Source organism: Miniopterus natalensis, chromosome 17, assembly GCF_054644295.1.
Source record: "Miniopterus natalensis isolate mMinNat1 chromosome 17, mMinNat1.hap1, whole genome shotgun sequence".
NCBI lineage: Eukaryota > Metazoa > Chordata > Mammalia > Chiroptera > Miniopteridae > Miniopterus > Miniopterus natalensis.
The window spans coordinates 29,978,799-30,000,063 of NC_142097.1; the positions used below are offsets into that span (position 1 = coordinate 29,978,799).

At 43.2% G+C, this 21,265-nt stretch overlaps 1 protein-coding gene across 4 annotated transcripts in view; it reads left to right on the plus strand.

Moving 5' to 3' along the window:
• The first annotated feature begins 451 nt into the window (after positions 1–451).
• The window catches only part of TOM1L1 (target of myb1 like 1 membrane trafficking protein), a 38,511-nt gene continuing 17,697 nt past the window's right edge, over positions 452–21,265 (plus strand). For 3 of the 4 annotated variants that reach the window (XR_015715872.1, XM_087826218.1, XM_087826220.1), the window contains exons 1-7: positions 452–515; positions 2,684–2,768; positions 5,067–5,145; positions 7,837–7,986; positions 8,581–8,703; positions 10,193–10,297; positions 11,413–11,529. Coding sequence is in view for 3 of the 4 variants with exons in the window: in XM_087826218.1 (XP_087682344.1) it covers positions 458–515; positions 2,684–2,768; positions 5,067–5,145; positions 7,837–7,986; positions 8,581–8,703; positions 10,193–10,297; positions 11,413–11,529 (717 nt within the window). In the remaining variant the exon portion in view is untranslated. The remainder of the gene's footprint in view (positions 516–2,683; positions 2,769–5,066; positions 5,146–7,836; positions 7,987–8,580; positions 8,704–10,192; positions 10,298–11,412; positions 11,530–21,265) is intronic. The other variant, XM_087826219.1, reaches the window with a different exon arrangement.

Genomic DNA, 21,265 nt, shown 5'->3' on the forward strand with positions numbered 1-21,265 from the left:
CCCAGCTCTCATAATCATCCTGGGATGTGCGTTATTAACCCCGTACGTCCTTCGCTACGAAGGGGAGCTAGAGGCGCGGAGCAAAGGCAGGCGGCGGGGTCGGGGCTGGGAGCGCTAATTCCCAGGCTGGGCTCCGGGCCCGGCTCCACCGCGCGGCGAGCCCGCCCGGGCCGGGAGAGGGCGCCCGGGACGCCTCCCGCGGTCCCACCTGCGGCGCGCGCAGCGCCCCCCTCGCCCGGCCCGCGGGGCGCTGCAGGTGCGCGGGAGCCCGGAGCCCCGCCCCCGCGGCCCCGCCCCCAGCCGGGCGCCCCGCAGCGGCGGGGCAGGAGCCCAGCCCCCGCCCGGAGCCCCGGCGGCGGTCGGGCGGAGAGGAGGAGCCAGGGGCGCGGAGCGGGCGGGGCCTGGCGCCCGGGAACCGTGCGGGCGCTTTTCCTGGGCCCGGCTCTCACGGGCTACCATGGCGTTTGCAAAGAGTCACCGCGATCCGTTTGCCACCTCCGTGGGCCACCTCATAGGTAAAGAGGCGCGGGGGGAGGACGCCCGGGCAGGCTCTGGGGACCCTCCCGTTTGACTCCCCCTTCTAGGCCGTCGGAGGGCAGGGCTGGTCCAAGTTTGAGGAAACCCTTCCCCTCCCCCCTGCGATTTTCCCAGGGCCCCCGCATCCCGCCCGGCCCCTTGGAGGCAGCTCTTTCTGGCCAACTCCTTCTAGAGCCCCCTCCTCAAAAATCTGCGTCCCCGTTTACGCCTCCTGGGGAGTGGAACCGAACAGGTGAGCGCGCGTGGGGTTCAGGTGCGGAGGGCCCGGGCGTCCACGCAGAGCGCTGACGCTTCTCGGCCAGGGCCAGCCCGCGCGTGCATTCACTCGAAGGCACGCCGATGTCACGGCCTGTGACACAGGAAGGCTAGAGGGGCGGGAGGGGCGGGGATGCAGCCGCGCCGTGCGGGGCAGGCCCCTTCAGACCTGTTCTCCCTGGAGCCGAGTGACTTTTCTGGGTAAACAAAGAGATTGAAAATGCTCATACCTGGTGTGTGTAGAAGTGGGGAGCAGAGGAGCCATCTGGAGTCGCCAGAGGCCTCTCACAGACACCAGGGACCACGCAGGTATCTGCCCACCTCATTTCCCCTCCGGCTGTATCTGAAGACTGTCGGCAGACGCCAGAGACTGGCTGTTCCAGCAGCACCAGCTCCCTTCTCCCTCTCCTCCCTGGCCCCCTGGGGGAACCAGGTGTGGCATCGGTGCATGTGGTACCAAGCAAAGCCAGGTAATGTTAGGCACTCAGCGAGGCGAGGCGGCTCAGATTTGGGGTGCAGCTTAATGAGCTGCTGTGTGACCTGGAACACACCACTTCACCTGAAGGTCAGTCCCCTCGTCTTTATAAAATGGCGAGAATAGCTATCAGTGAGGAGGAAATGATTTCTAAACTATTGTTGGCTATATCCCTGTTGGATAGTAATTAAACTCAGGGCAGAAATGGCTTCAGAGCAGAAATGGATTCAGATTGCATCTTCATAGATTGATTGATTGATTAGTGATGCAAATTGATTGATTCTTTAGTGATGCAAATGTTTACTGACTGCTTGGGCCTGTCTGGCAAAGGTAAGACCTGGTCTCAACCCTCAGGGAACGCACAATTTTGTAGAGAAGACCGACACAGCTTTGTAGTAACTGTAATGTGGCACCTTTCCAGTATAAGAAAATGGTGAAACACCCAAAACTTAGGAAAAGGGAGAAATGAACTCTCCTGTGGGTTTTGAAGGGTGAATAGGAGTTTTCTAGGAAGATGAGAGAAAGAGTGTGGAATGAGGGGCAAGGACTCTGGCTAACGGAACGATGATAGTATGTGTCTAAACCACACAGGATTGGTCAGGTTTGTCCATTGAATGCCTACATCAACGAGTTCTTTTCTTAGATGGAGGAACCCATCCAGGTTCTTTGTTATTTATTTCAGTTTTCTCTTCATTCCCCCCTGACCTGGTGTTTTCATGCTCAGGGATCTTCTCCTTTCTTGTAGGAAAGATGTTAAGCTCATTCAGGTTGAGTGTTCCAGTACCCTTCCCAGACAACATTTTGTACTCTTAAAGAGGGTGTCTGGAGAGAGAGATATCTGAATGTTTAAGTCGGCTAAAGGACACAGACAGTTTTAGTAGTTCTGATCTCTTTTTCTTAACAGTGCCTCCTCCAGGTGAATAAATGAATTTAAGAAACAAAAATGCTAGCTGTACCTGTACTGGCTGCGTAGCCTTGCGTACTTCTCTGAACTTCTGTTTCATCATCTCTAACAGTGGGTTGAATGAAATCACATAAGCTAAAATACTTGGCACTGTGGTCTTCCCCTTGTAGGTGGCTCCTCCATAGGTGCCTGTCCTCTGAAAAACAGGCAGGCAGATGGAGATTTAGCCACCCTGGCCTAGCCTTGCAGCCAGGTGTTGTGCCCGCAGCCTTTATTAATAGGTCACTCATTACTGTTGCTACAACAGCACTCTGAACTTGAATTCTGATTGATTCCTGAATTACTGAGAATTGCTCAGGTAAAAAAATAAAAAAATAAAAAAAATCTTTGCCCTGTGGTAATATAAAGTTAATGGTACTTGCTAGCAAACCCCGGGCAGATTATTTCAGGAAGACCAGACATTTTTCATTCTGTGGTAGCTCAGAGTCAACACAACAGCTTGTTCTTTGCAGAAAAGGCTACATTTGCTGGAGTTCAGACTGAAGACTGGGGCCAGTTCATGCACATCTGTGACATAATCAACACGGCCAGCGATGGGTGAGTACAGAGTGTGGTCCTTTCATTTGCCTCTGACAAGAAGCATCAGAGCTACAGTGCGTTTTCTCTTGCAGACTGTTTGGGTTTTGTTGAAAGAGTGTTTTCATCCCCCCTTAGGTGCCCACTGCCTTTTGAAGACATGCCAGGTTGAAGTATTAGGAGAGCTGCTTGTTTCAGCATGTGCAATGTCTGAGAATCCATTATAATTTTTTCTCCTCTTTGCCATTTCCCTAATAATTTCGAATCTTGGCTCAAATTCCTTGTTCTTTAAGAAAAAAAAATTTTTTTGAGAGAGATCGTTTTCTTTTTTAGGAATTCCCCCTGCTCTGATTGCCAATACTTTGTATTACTATAACTGAAAAAATAGTATCAGGAAGCTAGTAGACTCCTGGGGTAAGCTGTCCCTGGGCAGTTGTCACTATCGTAAGCAGGAAATAATCTAGCAGTCTTGTTTTCCCCTCCCTGTCACAAGACAGATTTTTTCCCTCCAAAGGCCAATTTTCCCGTGTTTATGCTGTGCTCTTAAATGACACGTAATCTTTTGTTCTGCTTTGAAATGTTAGAGAATTGAAGTTTTAAAAAAAAAAAAATTGTTAAGAAGGCCAACTATTTTGTGATTTTTGTCTGAATCACAGATTGTTATGGGAGATTCAGTTCTGTTTATTTTACTGTGTATATTGAAGTGATGGTGACAGCGAGAGAGATTTGGTGTAGTTTATGTTGAAGAAAACATTACACTTAATGATCAGCTATATCAATGGAAAGTGCTTATGGTTAGTACTCTAAAGTATTTATGGTGCTTTTGTTGTAGTCTTGTTTCCCATATTTGGTTCCCCTGTGAACCTTTCCTTCATTGATAATACTGATTTCTTCATTGACAATACAAAAAGGCAATCTCAAAGTTAAAATTTTTTTTGTTTAAAACAGTATCTTTATTCTTTTAAATTTCTCCAGGACTTTAATTCTAAATTTTATATAGGATTTTTGTTTAGAAATATAGAAAACATATAATAATGTATTTTATAACAGTGACAATGTCATGTAAGCATATGTAATATTATATCATTACCATCATAAAATAGTAGCCTACCCATGCAAACATAACAGAGTTGGAAGATAATACGTAAAAAGGATTTGTTGTGCTGGAGTTTTGTTTTGTTTTTCCGTTTTACTGAGATATAATTAACACACAGCACTGTGTAAAGTGTACGGCGTAATGGCTTGACATACATATATTGCAAAGTGATTACCACAGGCAGTTTAGTTGGCAGCCCTCACCTCACATAGTTATAAATTTTTTTTCCTTGTGATGAGAACTTTTGGTCTACTCTCAGCAACTTCCAAATATACCATACAGCACTGCTAACTGTAGTTATAGTCATCCTGTTGCAGATGACAGCCCCATGACTTATCTGTCTTATCACTGGAAGTTTATACCGTTTGGCCATCTCGAAGTAAATTTTGACCCTCCTCTTAATACTACACAGTTCTTCCTTTTGCAACAAAATTGTAGCTTATCAGCAGCTGACCTGGTTAGTTGTCACGCCTCCTTCATCCCCTGCCTCTAGGATGCTCGGGAAGTACTAATAGTCTTAATGAAAATGGGCAATCTTCATTGTTTTGGAAATTACATTTTCTGTATAATTGTTCTGTACATTGATCGAGGGATATGGGTATGAGTACATTTCACATGGAGTGCTTTCTAAGTCATACTCTCATGTAAGTGTGTGTGTGTGTCACTGGTTAAAATTTAATTTTAAACATTTTTTAGCAATACAGTCACATGAGTGATGTATGAATTTCAGAAAAAAATTACAAAATGCAGATAAACATAAAATAAAAACCGCAAATAACTCCACCACCCAACGAAAACTATGGTTAACATTTTGGAATATTGATTCATAACCCACTTCTTTTGCTGTTAACTATTGATGAATCTGTTTTCTGTATCTTAATTACTATTCCATTTAATAAGACATTTTGGAAAGCCACAGAGTATTTCTTAATAGGAATTACCACAAGTTACCTATTCACTCCACACTATTGGATATTTAAGTTTCCAGTTTTTATTGTAAACAGTGCTAGAGTAAATATTTGATGCTCACAAGGAGGTAGGAGGTATTGTCTGCCGCGATGTCTGAGGAAACAAGTGTGAGAAGTGTTGCCCAGGCTCACACAGCAGAACCAAGGCCGCGGTCTTCTCCTTAGCCACCCCTCCTTTCACAGTGCCCGTTGCTTTGCAGACTCCTTGTTTTCAGCGCTGCCTAAATTGATGATTGCATTGTATTTACTGCTTAGGCCCAAAGATGCAGTAAAAGCTTTGAAGAAAAGGATTTCCAAAAACTACAATCATAAAGAAATCGAGCTTACCTTGTCAGTAAGTACTTTTATGTTATACTTAAGACTCTAGGATTTCCCAAGCTATAGTCACATTTTGATTCTGGGTAAAATAAATAAATATCTACATAAATACTCTGAGATCATTAATAGGTTAGCAAAAAATTATTTACAATTTGAACTAAAACTGCCTATTGAGAATTGCAGAATCAAGAGAGTGTAGTTGATTGTAATAGCATTTAATTTTGTGGAAAGAGTGTTCCTGGAAATTCAGTTTTCCTGGTCAGGAGATGGGAAGTGGTGGTTAAACTTATAGGTACTGAGCTGATCAAAAAGTGTGTGTATGTGTTACGCAGGGTAGGAATTGACGTCTTGAAAAATGCTCCCCCATTAGCTTTGTATTGCACTTGAGCACCTTTATGGAATTCCGAGGTGCTGGCAGCTCATTGAGTTGCAACCAAGTTCTGCTGCTTGTTATCACGGGGAGGAAGTTCTTTGTGGATGTAAGAAATTCCCCCATGTGCCATATTGTCTGCGAATTGGGTATGGACACTTACTTGACCTGTTACCGTTTTCCCCCCATCCCTGGCCATATGACCTCTTCAGTCCCTTTGGTGAGTTGCCCTTTTGTTTGGTACGTTTTGCAAGCTTTGCCTGCTGCCTGAGAGTGAGCTGTGTGGCTTTCTGATTTCTTCTGCATGCCTTTGGACCTCATCAGCCCAGCCCCAGCCACGCATGGTTGTGGCACTAATCAGCCAGCATCACGCTGCTCTTAGGGGCTTTGGCAGTGTTTATCAAGCGGGCCATGGGGGCAGAGGTGAGCACAGCTCCCGTTTCCGTTTCCTAGTTTCATGGGAAAGAAAACTCACAGAATGGAGGGAACTCTGGAGAAGGGCCAGGCACTTCGGTAGGAATATCTGTACAGTAGACTGATGATGGAAATAAGCCTTTCCTGATACCAGATTGATGCTCTCAACAACCCTGTGAAGTAGCTGTATTATTAACTCCATTTCATAAATGAAGAAACTGAGACTAGTGAGATTAAGTGATTTCCCCCCCAAGATTGAAGTGGCATTGTCCTCAGAGTCTAAACCCCATGCCCTTGCCCCATACCATCTTGTTTCTCAGAACAAATCATGCCCCTTGAAAGAATGGCTACTGTATTTTTTGTCTTTTTATTTCCTCAGATTTTTTTTTCAATATTTTGTATTGGTTTCAGGTGTGCAGCTTAGTAGTTAGACAATCACATACTTTACCTTGTTCCCCTCTATATTTCCAGTACCCAACTGGGTCCATACATAGTTGTTACAATATTATTGACTGTATTTCCTGTGCTGTACTTGCCATCCCCGTGACTGTTTTCTTTCATCCATGCCTTCAAGTCCTTCTTGCATGGTGCAGGGCCCATCTATCATGCATTAGATGTTGGCATAATGGTGTATTGCCCCACCCCCAGCACCACCTCTCCTGGTATTGAAGGACACTCAAGGGCTAACAGAAGGTGCTATAGAGTCTGGGTAGAAACGCATGTAGCTTTGGAATGAAGTGGATCTAGAGTGTCTCCAGGCTGCCAAAGGTTGGGAAACTTGAGTGAGGAAGATAAGGGCAGAAGCTGAATTTATGCCACTTTCTATGTTTTAGCAGGTGGTTATCGTTTCACCCCACAGAAGTTTCCTCTCTGTAATGAGCTTCTTCTCTGTTGTACCCAGCCTACTTGACATTTCTCTGGTGGTTTCTTATCTCTATTTCCTCCCTTTCTCCATCGTGGTTCCTTCTGAGGATGAACCGGGACCCTTCCCTGGGGAAGCTGGGTCATTCCGTGGCCCTTCTTCTGACATACTGACTCCATGGCGCTTCGGGTTCCCACTCTCCCTCCCCTTTAGGTCGTCTGATCTCTCAAGCCTCACTACCAGCTGGCTGCCTGTTCCCATTACCTGTTCCACCTCGGGTACCTGTATTTCCACCACCTCATGATTTCCGCACCAGTACCCGAGAACTAAGGAATCTAAAGCCTGTGCCAAAATAAGGGGGAGAGTCACAGGTTGGGGGGCAGAAGAGCCCACAAGCTGGGCATGTGCCCTGACCAGGAATCAAACTGGCAACTTTTTGGTGCACAGGACGACGCCCAACCAACTGAGCCCCACTGACCAGGGCTATATTTTTTAAATATTTACCTGTGTAGAATATAGCTCTACAATAATTGGCACTTTTCTTAGCTATTTTTCAGAGCCCAGTTCAGGACCAGCCTTTTCCAAAAGTTTTAACCACCTGGCCCTAAGTTATCACATCTGTCTATAAAGGTCTATAACATATGGTGACTATGTAGTTTATCATCCAGACCAGGACACTTTTGATAGGGAAAGGGTGTATCATCATTAATAAGCAAGGACAACAGGAATATACCAGGACTTTCCTGAAAATTGAGACAACTGTCACCCTGTCTGTAGCCCACATGTTTTCTTCCTACTTCGCATTTACTACCTTATATTATGTATTATTAGCTCTTATAATTGTGTCCTGACTCCCCAAGAAGTCCATCCTCAGCAGTTACATTATGCCTTACATTTCCTCACATTCCCAGAACCTTGCATTTTGCCAGATGTTTTAATAGACACTAAATTCCGTTAATTAGAATGCTGCTAGAAATCGTTACTTAGCAATTTTCACCTTATATTTAGGAAAGTGGGTTTACCGAAGAAATTTACCGTTTAATTTTTTTCCTCTAATTTAGCTTATTGACATGTGCATGCAGAACTGTGGTCCAAGTTTCCAATCTCTGATTGTAAAGAAGGAGTTCGTAAAAGATAGTCTAGTTAAGCTGCTGAATCCCAGATACACGCTGCCATTAAACATTCAGAATAGAATCTTGAACTTCATTAAGGTAAGAATCTTGTATGCCTGATGGGATGGAAAACTTCTACGATACAAGATTTAATTACATACCAGTCAGTGTCATGGTCCTTTAGAAACCTCGGATTGAGCCAGAATGCATTTTACTGTTTGATTTTCTGTGTAATGATAATTTTGGGGCATTGGATGATGCCTTTTTTCCCCTTAAAGAATTTATAGTCACTTTCCTGCTTTCTCTCCATTTCTGTCAGATGGGAAAGAGAGTAATGTATGTGTACATTCATTTTACAGCTATGAAAACTATGTCTGGAGTAGATAACTGACTACTTTCAAAGTTACTGGGCAAAAGAGCTACTGATGCTGTTTTAGAACATGTCTATTAATTCTGGCTTTAGTACAGCAAAAAACAATCCGTAGTAACGGTTCCCGGGTTTCATTAAAATGTCGAGGCAGGGGAGTGTGATGATGAAACAGATTTTATGTTGTTAGTCTAGTCTCTGAAAATGTTCAGTTTGTCCTTGGCACTCAGAAGGAGCTTTGTGTTTCTGAGTAAGGTCCGTAATTGTCAATCTCTTTTTCAGCCCCCAGCTTAAGAACTGTATTTTGGTTTTGCTGTTGTTTTCAGACTTGGTCTCAGGGTTTCCCCGGAGGCGTGGATGTAAATGAAGTGAAAGAAGTGTACCTTGACCTGCTTAAGAAGGGGGTTCACTTTCCTCCCTCGGACCCAGAGTCCGAAACAGCAGAAGAGGTAGGAGGCCTTTTCTTTGACTTGGGTAGAGGGAGTTGGTGTATGACATGGGCCTTTTCTCATTGAAAGAGATAATCCTAGCTCCGTTCAACGTAACCAAAAAAAGACGAATTTATTAGAAGGATATTGCAGTATCTCCTAGAATCAGTAAGCCACCAGAAGGTTGGTGTTGGCTGGATCTTTGAACAACCATGAACCACTCAAATGCCCCTTGTTACATGTCTCCTTCTATATGGTCGTCTGATCACCGGCTTCATTCTTTTTTCTCATTGAGGGCCAACTCCTTCCATGTAGCAGATAACATAGCTCCCAAATTTTCATGTGGTAGCTTTAGCTTTTACAGATTCCAAGTCAAAAAACCTGGGAGGAAGAGACCCCCTGAACCAACCTGGGTCAGTTTTCTATTTCCAATTAGAAATCATTTGGCTATAGAAGAGGAGAAGGCAGCTTTCAAAAGAAAGGATTGCTGCTAGACAAGGGTCGTTGCCTTGGGTAGTCTTATAATATACTTGTTTATGATTGATACTGTGTCCTTGAGAGATTTTCTAGATATTCACATATATTCTTAAGTTTGCAAATAATTTTCAAGGTTTTGAACTAGAACACTTTGAGTGGCTAGTTATAATTCACCTCCTCACTTTCTGTAGTTTCTATAATGCAAAAACAGGAGTTCTTTCCTGTTTGGTGAGTCCTATTTTGGAATAAGCAATACCAGAAGTCTTATCTTCGAGGAGGCTTTGTCCTGAGGGCCAGCTCTCCTATTTGTGTGGCTATTCGCCTTCTGCCCCATTCTCTCACCTGCCCACGAGCCTGCTCACCATACCCCTTTTTGTCTTTCTTCCAAGGCACAGTGTAGTAGTGGCCTAGAACCTTGCTACTTACTTACCCAAAGTGTGATTTCGGGTGTAATCTTTAGCCTAGACTAAATCAGAATCTCATTTTTGCAAGATTTCCAGGTGATTTTTCTATACATTCACCTTGAGAAGCTCTGGCCTCAAGCCCTGTGCTTGGGCTCTCCACCCGAGGTTGGAAATGCAGCATTGATTCCGGGAGGTGCTCGTTGGTGGCCAAGGAGCTGCCTCGCCAGCTGTAGCTTAGAAAGACTTGACACGAATTGATTTGCCACTTGTCTTTAACAACCCAAAAAGAGGGCAGCAGTAATCTCACATGGCAGTTTGTCCTGTAGACCCTTGGTTAAAAACAAAACAACAACTAAGTGCATTTTATTAAATTTCAATTCAGTTAATAATCATAATAGCCACCTTTTATTGACTACTTACTCTGTTTTGGGCACAGCATTTGCTTAGCATTGTTCTCCAAACGCTGGGCAGGGTTGGACACTTGGTGATTTACTCTGAGCTAACACCCTCTAACCTGGACTTTGGTTGAGAGAAAGTGATTAAGTCATCTGAGTGGGAAAAAAGCTGGCCTTGGGGTGTTTACATCAATAAATGTTAAATAATAATCTTTCCATATTTCATCTTGATAGACTGCTCAGATCTCATCAACTCCACCAGCGTCTGTCCCTACTGCACCGGCTCTTTCTTCCGTAATTGTATCCAAGAACTTGACTATTACGTTGGTCCCAGAACAGGTAACGATAGCAAGAGCTGAATTTATTGAGGACTTTTCCTAAGTTCTAAGCAGTTTTTATACAGTTTGTTTGTTCTTTTTAACAATGTTATGAGGTAGGGGTACATTATTGCTCTCATTTTGCAGAGGAAGAGACTATGTGACTTGTCATGGTTTAGTTCTAAGTGGACTTAATCCCATGGATCCTGTCTGACCCTAGAGCCCGAACTCTGAACAGCTCTGCTTGCCTAGTGGCTTTCGTGCCTTTTTGGAGGCTGGGTGTTGAAATGGATCCTTTGTCAACTAGCTGACTTTTATTGTTTTGGGTAGGACTGTCCAAACACCATTTCAGACACCTCAGTACATGGTAGCCTTATTATGAGTATTTATTGTGCTAACTGAATTACATTTATTTGTTTGTCTATATCTGTTTATCAAAGGTCCAGATGAGCAGTTATTATACAGGGTGGGGGAAAATGGTTCATATGGAAAATAATGCAATAATTAATCAATAATAACACAATAAACTCTGCATTTCATGTACTCACAACTGCAAACCTACTTTTGCCCCACCCTGTTTGAAGCTCTTTCCTGCCCTGCTTTAAGGGAACTATCATTGAAGACTTTGTAGTAGTGGTATTCAGCATTATGTAAAGATCCATGCAGTTAATTTCTCTTAGAATTTAATCCAGGAAGGGAAAAAAAATGTTTCTCCCTTGATTCTTTCTTCCCTAATACCATGAAAACTGTAACACCTTTATTATTTTTTTCTTTTTTCCCATCGGTCACCAAGAAACCCAAACTAACATTTTCTGTTTCGTCCGGGTCTCTGGTATAGTCACCTTCCCGTTCTCCATATCGCTCCACATCTGATTTCCCTTCTTCATTTTTAACGTTCCTAGAGCATATTTTGGATTTATTATGAGCAACCTTTAAGTCCTTTCAGGTGACAGATTACACATTTGTAAAATGTGTATATATATTTATATTAATTTAAGTATAAATTTGACAACATTTAATTTTACAGAAGCATTTTCTCTCCCAGCAAGTGTCCCCTGAGAGAAGGGAACTAGGTAGCCATTCTTTATGCGTCACACGTACTGACTGTGACACTGATGACTGTGTTGCTCTCTACAGATTGGAAAATTGCACAGTGAGTTGGATATGGTGAAGATGAATGTGAAAGTGATGTCCGCCATACTGATGGAGAACGCTCCTGGATCTGAAAACCGTGAAGACATAGAGCTTCTGCAGGTGGGATATGATTTCAAGGTCAGGCGGTGCAAGTGTCTCTCAAAATTAATTCTCGAAACTTTGAGCCTTGGAGACGGAAGGCACCTTAACACTGTCTAGTCCATCCTGTGTCGTCCACTGATTTCTGAACTTAGCAAAAAAAGATGCCAGGGTGATTTTTCTAGAAATGCAGGAGTAACTTAGACATGCTCCTTGCCCCCTAAATTGACCATTATTTAATCATCAATGGCCTTGCTCATGTACAGTCTCTTACTAGTCTCTAAGAGTTTTAAATGTGCAAAAATTGCCTCTGTTTTCAGCCATTCAACAAACATTGAGCAGCTACAGTGTGGTAAGAGACTCAGAAATGAAGAGGCTGTGCTAGCCCTCAAGGAACTTCCGTCCGGTGAACATGATGGTTTTGTAAATAACAGCGTAATAAAGTGTTACAGATGCTAGGATAGAAATTCATCATGCAGTGGAATGAGGGTTGGGAGCAAGGAGAAAGGTGAGGTCTTTGGAAAGGATCAGATGAAGCTGGTGCTAAGGCTAGAGGAACAAGTGGACGGTACATTTGGACCTGTGTGGAAACAGGTGAGGAAACAAACCATGAGCAGTTCGTTGTTACTGGACCAGTGGCCCTCCCAGACCGTTTTCTGTCTGTAAATCCATGCCCTTTACTTTTTCCCTTTAATGGTTTGTTCTAACTATCAATTCTGAATTTTAACACAGATTTTAACGTATTAATTTGAGAAGCACTTAAAAAAATAAAATCAGTTTCTAAATCTTTCTTTCCCCAGTAAGTTAAGAACCTTATTCTGTCTCTACTTTTCTCAGATTTCAATTCAATTTCTCTTTGTTGTCTCGCCTTTAATTTCTCAGATTGTTAGTCAATAACCTTGTTCTCGATCATTGCTTCTTTGGGAAACAAATTATAAAGATTTCTTTGCTCAACGGCGCTTCTTGTTTTTTCATGTATGTGCTTCCCCCTTTTATCTTTCCAAGGATAGGAATTATTTTTAAAGTTGCTCCTCCATTTTCTCTATGGAGTCTCCTTTTTTGGGTGCAGATTTTTTTGTTTATTACCTCTTTGACGTGCATTCCTCAACTGTCTGGCTGGATTGCTGATCGTGAGCTCATTTTTGCTTTAGATTCCCTGGCGGCTGGTTTGCAAACTGATGTGACCCAAGAATACCCTTTTGCTGAATATCTGTTAATAGCCTACAGAACACCAGAGTACTGTACCTTGAGAGAAACAAGTCAGTATTTCACATCAACAGCATTAAGTGGATTACTTTTAGAATATTTTACTTGGGAACAGTATGTCATGTTGCTAAAGATTCTTGGGATTCTGGGCCTTGGGCAAGTCATTTACTGTCACTGGACTTAGTTTATGTGTAAAATGAAGAGTTAAGATGATACTCGGTAAACAAAAATAATATCCTATTTCTATAGAAGGTTAAAATTATTAGAATTGTGATGTAGTATCCTTTTTTTAAAAAATCCACAATTGAAGGCTTTTACAGATAAAACCTTTGTGACTGGTGATGTTTAGCAAGTGTGTTAAACTAAAATAGAAAATTAAATATCAAAGCAAAAAGGCATGTGGCAAATACTTTTCAAAAATGGCCACATCCCATTGAAATATATGAATCCAGTTTTATATTTTGTGCCGTCCTGGAGTGCGCTGTGGTGCCTTTTTGTGTCAGTCTTTGGGTGCAGATGTTTGATTGAGTTTTGCAAGGATAATGCTAATTTGTTGGTTGCTGTTTTGATGCCTGAGCTTGGGGCTGTGTGTTGCCTTGAATAGTAAAGAGACTTGGGTTATAAATCAACTTGAGAACACTACTCAAGGCCAATTCAAGTTGAATGGGTTCTGGCATCGGATCAACCTGTTTATGGAGTCTGTTGAATACGTAGCTTGATTTTTTTCTTTCTATGCTTTTTGTTAAAAACACATAGAAATCTGGTGTGGGGAGTGCTGTTCTTGAATTCTTTTGACAAATATTTGAGTTTTTTCCTTGTAACCTAAATAACCTCAAAGAAAATTATTTCTCTATGCACACACTTCTGACTCCTTGTGTGTGAGGCTTTTTCCCTCACTTAACCAATTCTGACACTCACTATCCGGAGTTAGCACAGACCTCACAGATGGAGGGCTCAGGCCCATGAGACTTACCCCCAGCCACCCCACTTCAGACAGTGATCACAAGTCATGGCCCCCAGGTTACCAAAATCTCTGTCTGATTTGGCTTCAAATCAGGGGCTCCCACCATCCCCTCTCAGGCTCAACAATTTGCTAGAATGGCTCACAGTATTCAAAGAAAGACTTTACCTCCTATTACTGGTTTATTATAAAGGATACCAATGAACAGCCAGATGAAGAGGTACAGAGGGCTAGGTCTGGAAGGGCCAGGAGCTTCTATCCCTGTGGAATTGGGGTGCACCAACCTTCCGGCACCTGGATGTGTTTACTCACCCAGAAGCTCTCAAAACCTCTTTATTTGGAGTTCTTGCTGAGATTCCATTGTGTAGGATGGTTGACTTCATCTTTGGCCATTGATGGTTAAAGCAATCCTCAGCCTCTCTCCCCTCCCTGGAGGTCAGGGATATAGTGAGTGTTCCAACCCACTTATCACAGGGTTGGTCTCTGGCAGCAGGCCCCTCTCTTCCAAGTCACCTCATTAGCATAAACTCTGGTGTGGTTGAAAGGAGCTTGTTATGAATAACAAAAGATGTTCCTCACCCCGCCACACAGGAAATTCCAAGGGTTTTAGAATTTCTATGCTAGGAACTGGGATTGAAGATCAAATCTATATTTCTTGTTATATCACAATGTCATATCTCACTATGGCCAGTCTAAACGAATTGGTGAAATCTTCTATGGAGATAGAGGACAAGGAGCCTATCTGATACAAGGATCTTAAAAATGAAATCAGACTGGAGAAATAAAGTAATTCTTTAGTGTGTTTCAGGGGCTCTCTCACACTTGCCTGAACCACTCAGATCAATGGAGTTAGAACCCCCACCTAATGCTAGCTCCCTGCCTGGCCTCCCCTGTGTAACCCCAGGGGCTTTTGGAGGCGTTGGCATGAGCCTGGCTGAAACATCAGGGTGGGAAGCCATGAGGGCTCACTGGCATTAAGCATCCCAAGGGCATACTCTGAGGGTAAGAGTGCAACTGTGAAGAAGTGGTAATAGTATCTGAAGTTGGTTGCAAGTTGCAAAATAGACATCTATTCTTCCAAAACCCACTAATAACCACAATTTTTGAAAGCTTACTAAAATAATAAACTTAGAGCCTCTTTATTGCTCAAATCCCACTGAAATGACAGAAGAAGTATGAAAATAAGAATAAACTCCCCTGATGACAGGAAAGCCTAGACAGACCATCAGGAGACCAAAACAGTGAGAAGTTTCAGTGTCCAATAGACTAAGCGAGGAACCGACAGCCTCATCCAGGCAAAAAGAGACCCTTCCCAAGTGACTTTCCCCAGAGAAAGCCTATACAGACCTCAAGTCGGAGTAAAATTGGATGGGCCTTGGATACACACATGGAGATGAAAACAGCTGCTAACTTTAGGAGCAGGGAACTTCTTGTGTGGCTCTTGTTGACCAAAGAATGTCTAGACTGCATGCCCTTGACCAGAAATCAAACCCAGGACCCTTCGGTGTGTGGGCTGATACTCTAACCACTGAGCATCACTGACCAGAGCTAGCCCATAGGCTGAAACCATTTTCCAACCAGCTGTTACATAAACCAGGGGTTCCCAAGACCTCCTCCTGGGGTTGGATAATTTCCTATAATGACTCACAGAACTTTAGGAACACTTCTATTTACCAGCTTATTATAAAGGATATTACAAAGGATACGAATGAATAGTCAGATGAAGAGGTCCAGAGGGGTTCTGAGGACAGGAGCTACTGTGCCTGTGGAGTTGGGGGTACACCACCCTCCTAGCACATGGATGCACTCACCAACACAGAGGCTCTCTGAACCCCATAGTTTATATGCATTTTATGGAGGTGTAGAGTTCAGAACAGGCCTCCACCAAATGTGCCACTTGGCATATGAATTATTTTGAACTGAAGGCAAATCAGGACCCTGTAGGCTCACAAGGAACTTTTACCTCTTCCTTAAAAACAATTTAAATTAGGGGCCTTGCCCATAATAAGTCATTACTGGAGATAATGTTTTATGACCTATGTAGAGAGCAGGGCAAACATCTAATTACTGAGTTTCTTCTCTTCCTGTTCTCCTGGTAATGACCCCCTCTCTGAAGCCCTAAGGTGCCTTACCTCATCCTTAGCACTGAAAGCCATATAGACCTCATTTTAACTTTCTGTCTCTGAACCTTTCATGTACATGGGGTCTCTGACTCTCCATGTATGTGGGGTTCCCAGACATACACGTGTAATTAAATTTGCTTTTTTTTCTTGTTAATCTGTCTCATGTTGATCTAATTATTAGTCCAAAATGGCATCACTTGTGCTAAAGCCCATACATATATATATATCATATATACCTCATTTTAACTTTCTGTCCCTGACTCCCTCATGTATGTGGCATTCTTATGCATATGTATGTAATTAAATGTGGTTATTTTCTCTTGTTCATCTGTCTCGTGCAGGTTTAATTGTTAGACCAGCTGAGAGAACCTTAGGAAAGCAAAGTTTCTTCCCCACAGGCTTCATCGTGTATGCATGATCAATTATTAACCTAATCGCCAGCCTCTGTCCCCTTCCCAGAGGATGGAGTGTGGGACTGAAAGTTCCAGGCTTCTAATCACAGTTTGGTCTTTCTGGTGACCAGCCCCCATCCTGAAGCTATCCGGGAGCCTACCAAGAGTTGTCTCATTAGAACAAAAGATGCTCCTGTCGCCTGGGGAATTAGGAGCTCTGTTTCAGGAACTGGAGACAGAAACACACACACACACACACATATGTGTGTGTGTATTTCTTGTTTCACATATGGGGAAGGGCCATTTAGGTGTCCAGGCTGCATATGGGGGTCTTTGATTCATCTCCCCTTCTCGTTCAGGCTTTGTCTCCTGCTTTTCAAGGTTATTAGAGATTGACCTTGATTATTAGAGATGGGAGCCTCTCGAGCCCTTATGCCTTTATTGACTCTCAGATCTTTGGATCCTATTTGTTTTTCAGCCTTTGAGGGTTTCTCATACTTTCTCGAAAGTTTTGAGTGCATGTTAAGACATTTTTATATCATATTCTACATTTTTAGGCATTTTTTTTATCAGGAAGGTCTTAATGCAGTTTGTTAACATTACAGCTAACCTCTAAACTTGGAATTGCTTCCTATTTTGTCTATTGGCGCTGACTTCTAGCAGCTGTTCTGTTTATTTGGAACCCATTCCATCCTGTTTCCTTCCTTCCGAGATCCAGTGTACTTACTGGGAATCCCAGATCTGTTCTCAAATCCACGTGGGACGGTTCCATCCTGAAGCTCTGCTAATTAACGGAGCTCCCGCTCTTTGTTAGACTCTTAGGCAGTAAAACTGTTTTTCATAGTAAACACTTTTCTCCACCACTGTGTTGCTTGTGGACTATGAACTTCATTGGGGGGAGGGGGAGACTGGATTTTTTTTCGTTTTGCAGAGTGGAGTGCAAAGATCCCGAGGCTGCGTCCCATCTAATGAGTGTTGTGATGAGTTAAATGTCTGCTCTGGTCACAGGAATGAAATGCTGCCGCACGAGTTCTTGCATTTGCTTTCTTGGCCTTGTGCACTTGGCTCTGGGCCACCTTACTCTGACCTTGAATAGCTGACTTTCCCTGATACCTCCCATTTTAGTCTTTCTCGTTTTCGCCTAGCCTCAGTAGGACAATGAAAGAACAGAATGTTTTCTTCTGCAGAATAAAGTGAGCTCTGGTTTTCAAAGTATGTCCAGAGAAAGCCTCCCTCTAACTTGCTAGGGAAGTTTAAAATCATGTGAATGTAAAATTTGATCCTGTGAGGGTAATTTGTAAGCAGCTGAGGGGAAAAACTTAAGAAGGAAATAAAAAGTCATCCTCCCCTGATCACTCTGACTGTCTTTACATTCGGAAGCTTGTAAGGTATTAAGAGTGGAAGGGACTTTTCCATTGTCATTGAGACCATCTCCCTTCCTTTAGAGATAAGGCTGCATATTCAGAAACGGATCAATTTGCTCACACTGGCAGGGCATGCAGCTGGAGTGAGAATTTCCTCCTGAGCCTGTGTTCTGTCCATTCTACCCGGTTTCTCATAGTGAACCCAGGGTTAACCTTCTAGTATAGATGGGTAACCGATTGTCTTTTTTGTGAGTATGTGTTAGCTCTCTAGCTAGGTTGGAAGGAACTTGAAGGCAGTTACCAAGTCCTGTATTTCTAAACCCACACAACTCTCCATATTTAGAGTATATGCTTTGTACAATGAATGAGTTCCTTAAATGTCCCTTGAATAGATTGATGCTCTTTGTTAACTAATGATTTAGGACAAAAGAAGGGCTAAGGAGTTACTGAAGACAAAGGCCTTCGGTAAGCCAGACATTGATAATATTTATAGTTGGGACAAGGTCGGAAGGGTTCTAATGAGTTGACCTTGGGGATCGTCTTGACAATTAACTTGTCCTTCACTCAGCTGAGGCCTGTGTAAGGCAGAAGAGACAGGCTGAGAAGTATTTAGTTTCAGGGTGGGGGTTGGTTTCTATTTTGAGCAGATACATTCTCTGGGTCTCTTGCAGCCTGGGGGCAGCACCCTGGGAGAGAGGAAATATGGTTTGGGCTGATAATAGGAGTATTGCCGAGCAGATATTATTTCTAGAGAAGGCTTTCAAGTAAACACGTTTGTTCCTGTATTTACTTTTTCAAGGGAGATGTGCAGGCACCTTTCCCTTCCTTTGTGTTGAGTTGTCCTGTGTTGGTGAATGAGGGACAGTTGGAGTTGGAGCTGAAAGTGCAGAGGGACCTCTTTCCTTAATTCCTGAGCACTGTATGGAGTAGGAGCCATCTGGATGCCAGAAGAGGAAGCCCTTAATGAGCTCCTTGTTTTGCTCCAAAGACTTTTGAATGGAACGTTCAATTCACTTTAACTTAGAAGCCTGCCTCCGCTTTGATATGGTGTAAAGGGGGGCAATTCCAGGGGCTCCGTGCTGGACATATGCATCAGCAGCTGTTACTCTGTGTTTTTTTGCTCACTTCCCCTGGCTTCCCACATCCTCAGCCCTGCAGGTGCCTGCTGTGGGAACGTCTGACCCATCCTTTTGGTCCCTGGTGCTTGATCTGTGCTCTTTCCAGGTGGCTCGGCCCTCCTCTGAGACAGACATCAATTGCAAAGATCAGAGTGGGCTGGCTTTTGAAGAGGTTTTTCCAACTCTGCTCCGCAACCCTGCTGAGAGATGCGGTGTTCCTTTCATGTTTTTGTTCCATCTGCCTCTCCAGAGGGCAAAGGGAGGGTTTTCATGTGACGGGAGCTATTGATGTTGGTTGCAAATTCATTTCAAATTAATTTCAACAATTTGGGGGGGGGGTCACAGGCCCCTAACTGCCATTGTGTTTCCTTGATCTTGACATTGCTCTAGCAAGGCTGCAGGTGAGCAAGAATAATTTCTGTACGCTCAGGAATGCAAGAACAAAGGAAAAGTTCTCGTTCGTCATGGAATTGTATTAAAAGCTATTCTGAGTTCTTTCCTTTGTATAATATTGGGTCCTGGGTAGTGGCATGAATATTACAGGAGGGTATTAGTTATCTAGTTAAGCTTCTATTGATATCTTCTTACACAATCATAATACATTTATTGACTCCCCACTGTATGCTGAACACTGCCGGGGATTCCAACTACACCATTTCCATAGTTGGTGTTACTTTTTGTGTGTGTGTGTGTTTTTAATTAAATTTTAAAAAATATATATCTTTATTGATTTCAGAGAGAGGAAGGAAGAGGGAGAGAGAGAGATAGAAACATCAATGATGAGAGAGTCATTGATCGGCTGCCTCCTGCATGCCCCCGACTGGGGATCGAGCCCACAACCCGGGCATGTGCCCTGACTGGGAATCGAGCCAAGATCTCCTGGGTCCTAGGTCAATGCTCAACGGCTGAGCCACGCCCGGCCAGGAGTTATCTTTGTTTTAAAGATGAAAAAAAACAAAACAAAAACCCTGAAGCTAAAATATAACTGAATCCCACAGCTATGTCTATGTGAGAGAGGTCGACTGAGTCTAAGTCTCTTCTCACTCTATACCAGGAGCCATGAGTGAGCCAAATTCAGCTTGCCACCTGTCTTTGTTTTATTAGGATATGACCACAACCATTTGTTTACATTTAGTCTATGGCTGCTTTCATGTCATAAGGCAGACAGAGAACATAGGGCCCACCAAGCAGAAAATATTTTAAGACCTGGACCTTTAAGAAAAAAATCGGTTAATACAGCTGATGGTGGCCAAATATTTATTTAGCAAATAGGACCATTTTCTAGCTGCACGTTGCAGGTTTAAAACCCAGAGTCTAGCATCGATCCGTCTGTCTTGCTTTCTCCCCCGCTTTTCACTTCCCTTTATCTTGCACATATTTTTGTTATGATTTTGTGGAGAGTAGTGGCTTTTACCTCTGAGTCTAAATGCCAGCTGGTAATGGTTTGATTTATTTATTTAGAGATTTCCTGTCAGAGCCTAGTAATAGACTGTTCGAGACTCTAAATGGTGGTGTGAAGCGTCTTTTTTTCAGCGAGTCCTTCTTGAGGGGAAAAAATATCAGATATTGTAGCAGTACGGTGACTTAGCAAGTTCTGCTGCTTTTGTTTTGAAAGGGGAGGCATCCCGGTGTTTTTGCCTGATGTTACTAGACTATTACACGGACACACTCCAGCCAAGGTGGGTTTGAAGAAATATTACTATCAGCGTTACGCTCCTCAGGCTTACGTGAGGGTTTGCCCAGGAGGACGTAAGTTGTAAGGCAGCAGTTTTCAGATGTCAGTGTATTTAAGAAACACTTGGGATACTCCTTTAAAAAAACACGTAGTTTCTCAGACCCACAGCCCCAGAGATGATGAATCAGTAAGTCTGCTGTAGGTGATTCTGAGGCTTACAGGCAACAGCTGGTTTGGGGAGTGGAGTCGTGGCTCATGGCCGTGATTCTGGGTCATCCAAATAAAGATATTATCCAGGACTCTTTAAAATTCTGGATCCGTTTATCTTGGAATGTGATGCTGGAGCTGTAGATTTTAAATGTTTATTTAAGTAAAACATAATAGGAAAATCACATTGCTATAAATGTATTTGAACAACTTCTTTGTTCCCCTGCCTCTGATAATGACGATAACATTTCGTATTGTATGTTGTACTTTATGGCTATAGAGTTCTTCGTTATGCGCATCTCGTTTTATTTTTTTATTTTTTTCCTTTTTATTGAATGTATTGGGGGGGATACTGGTCAATAAGATTGTACAGGTTCCAGGTGCATAATTCCACAACACATCATCTGTATTGTGTGTTCGGCACCCCAAGTCAAGTCTCCGTCCATCACCGTTTATCCCCCTGTACCCTCCTCCACCACCCCCCACCCTCCTCATTTTATTTTCATGTCAACCCTTGAGACAGATGCGGCAAGTAGTATAGTTTGCATTTATCAAATGAGAAAATTGAGCCCTGGCCAGTGTGGCTCAGTGGCTAGAGTGTGTTGGCCTGTGGACTGAAAGGTCACGAGTTTGATTCCCGGTCAAAAGCACATACCTGGGTTGCAAGAGGCAATCAACTGATGTGTCTCTCTCACATCTATGTCTCTCTCC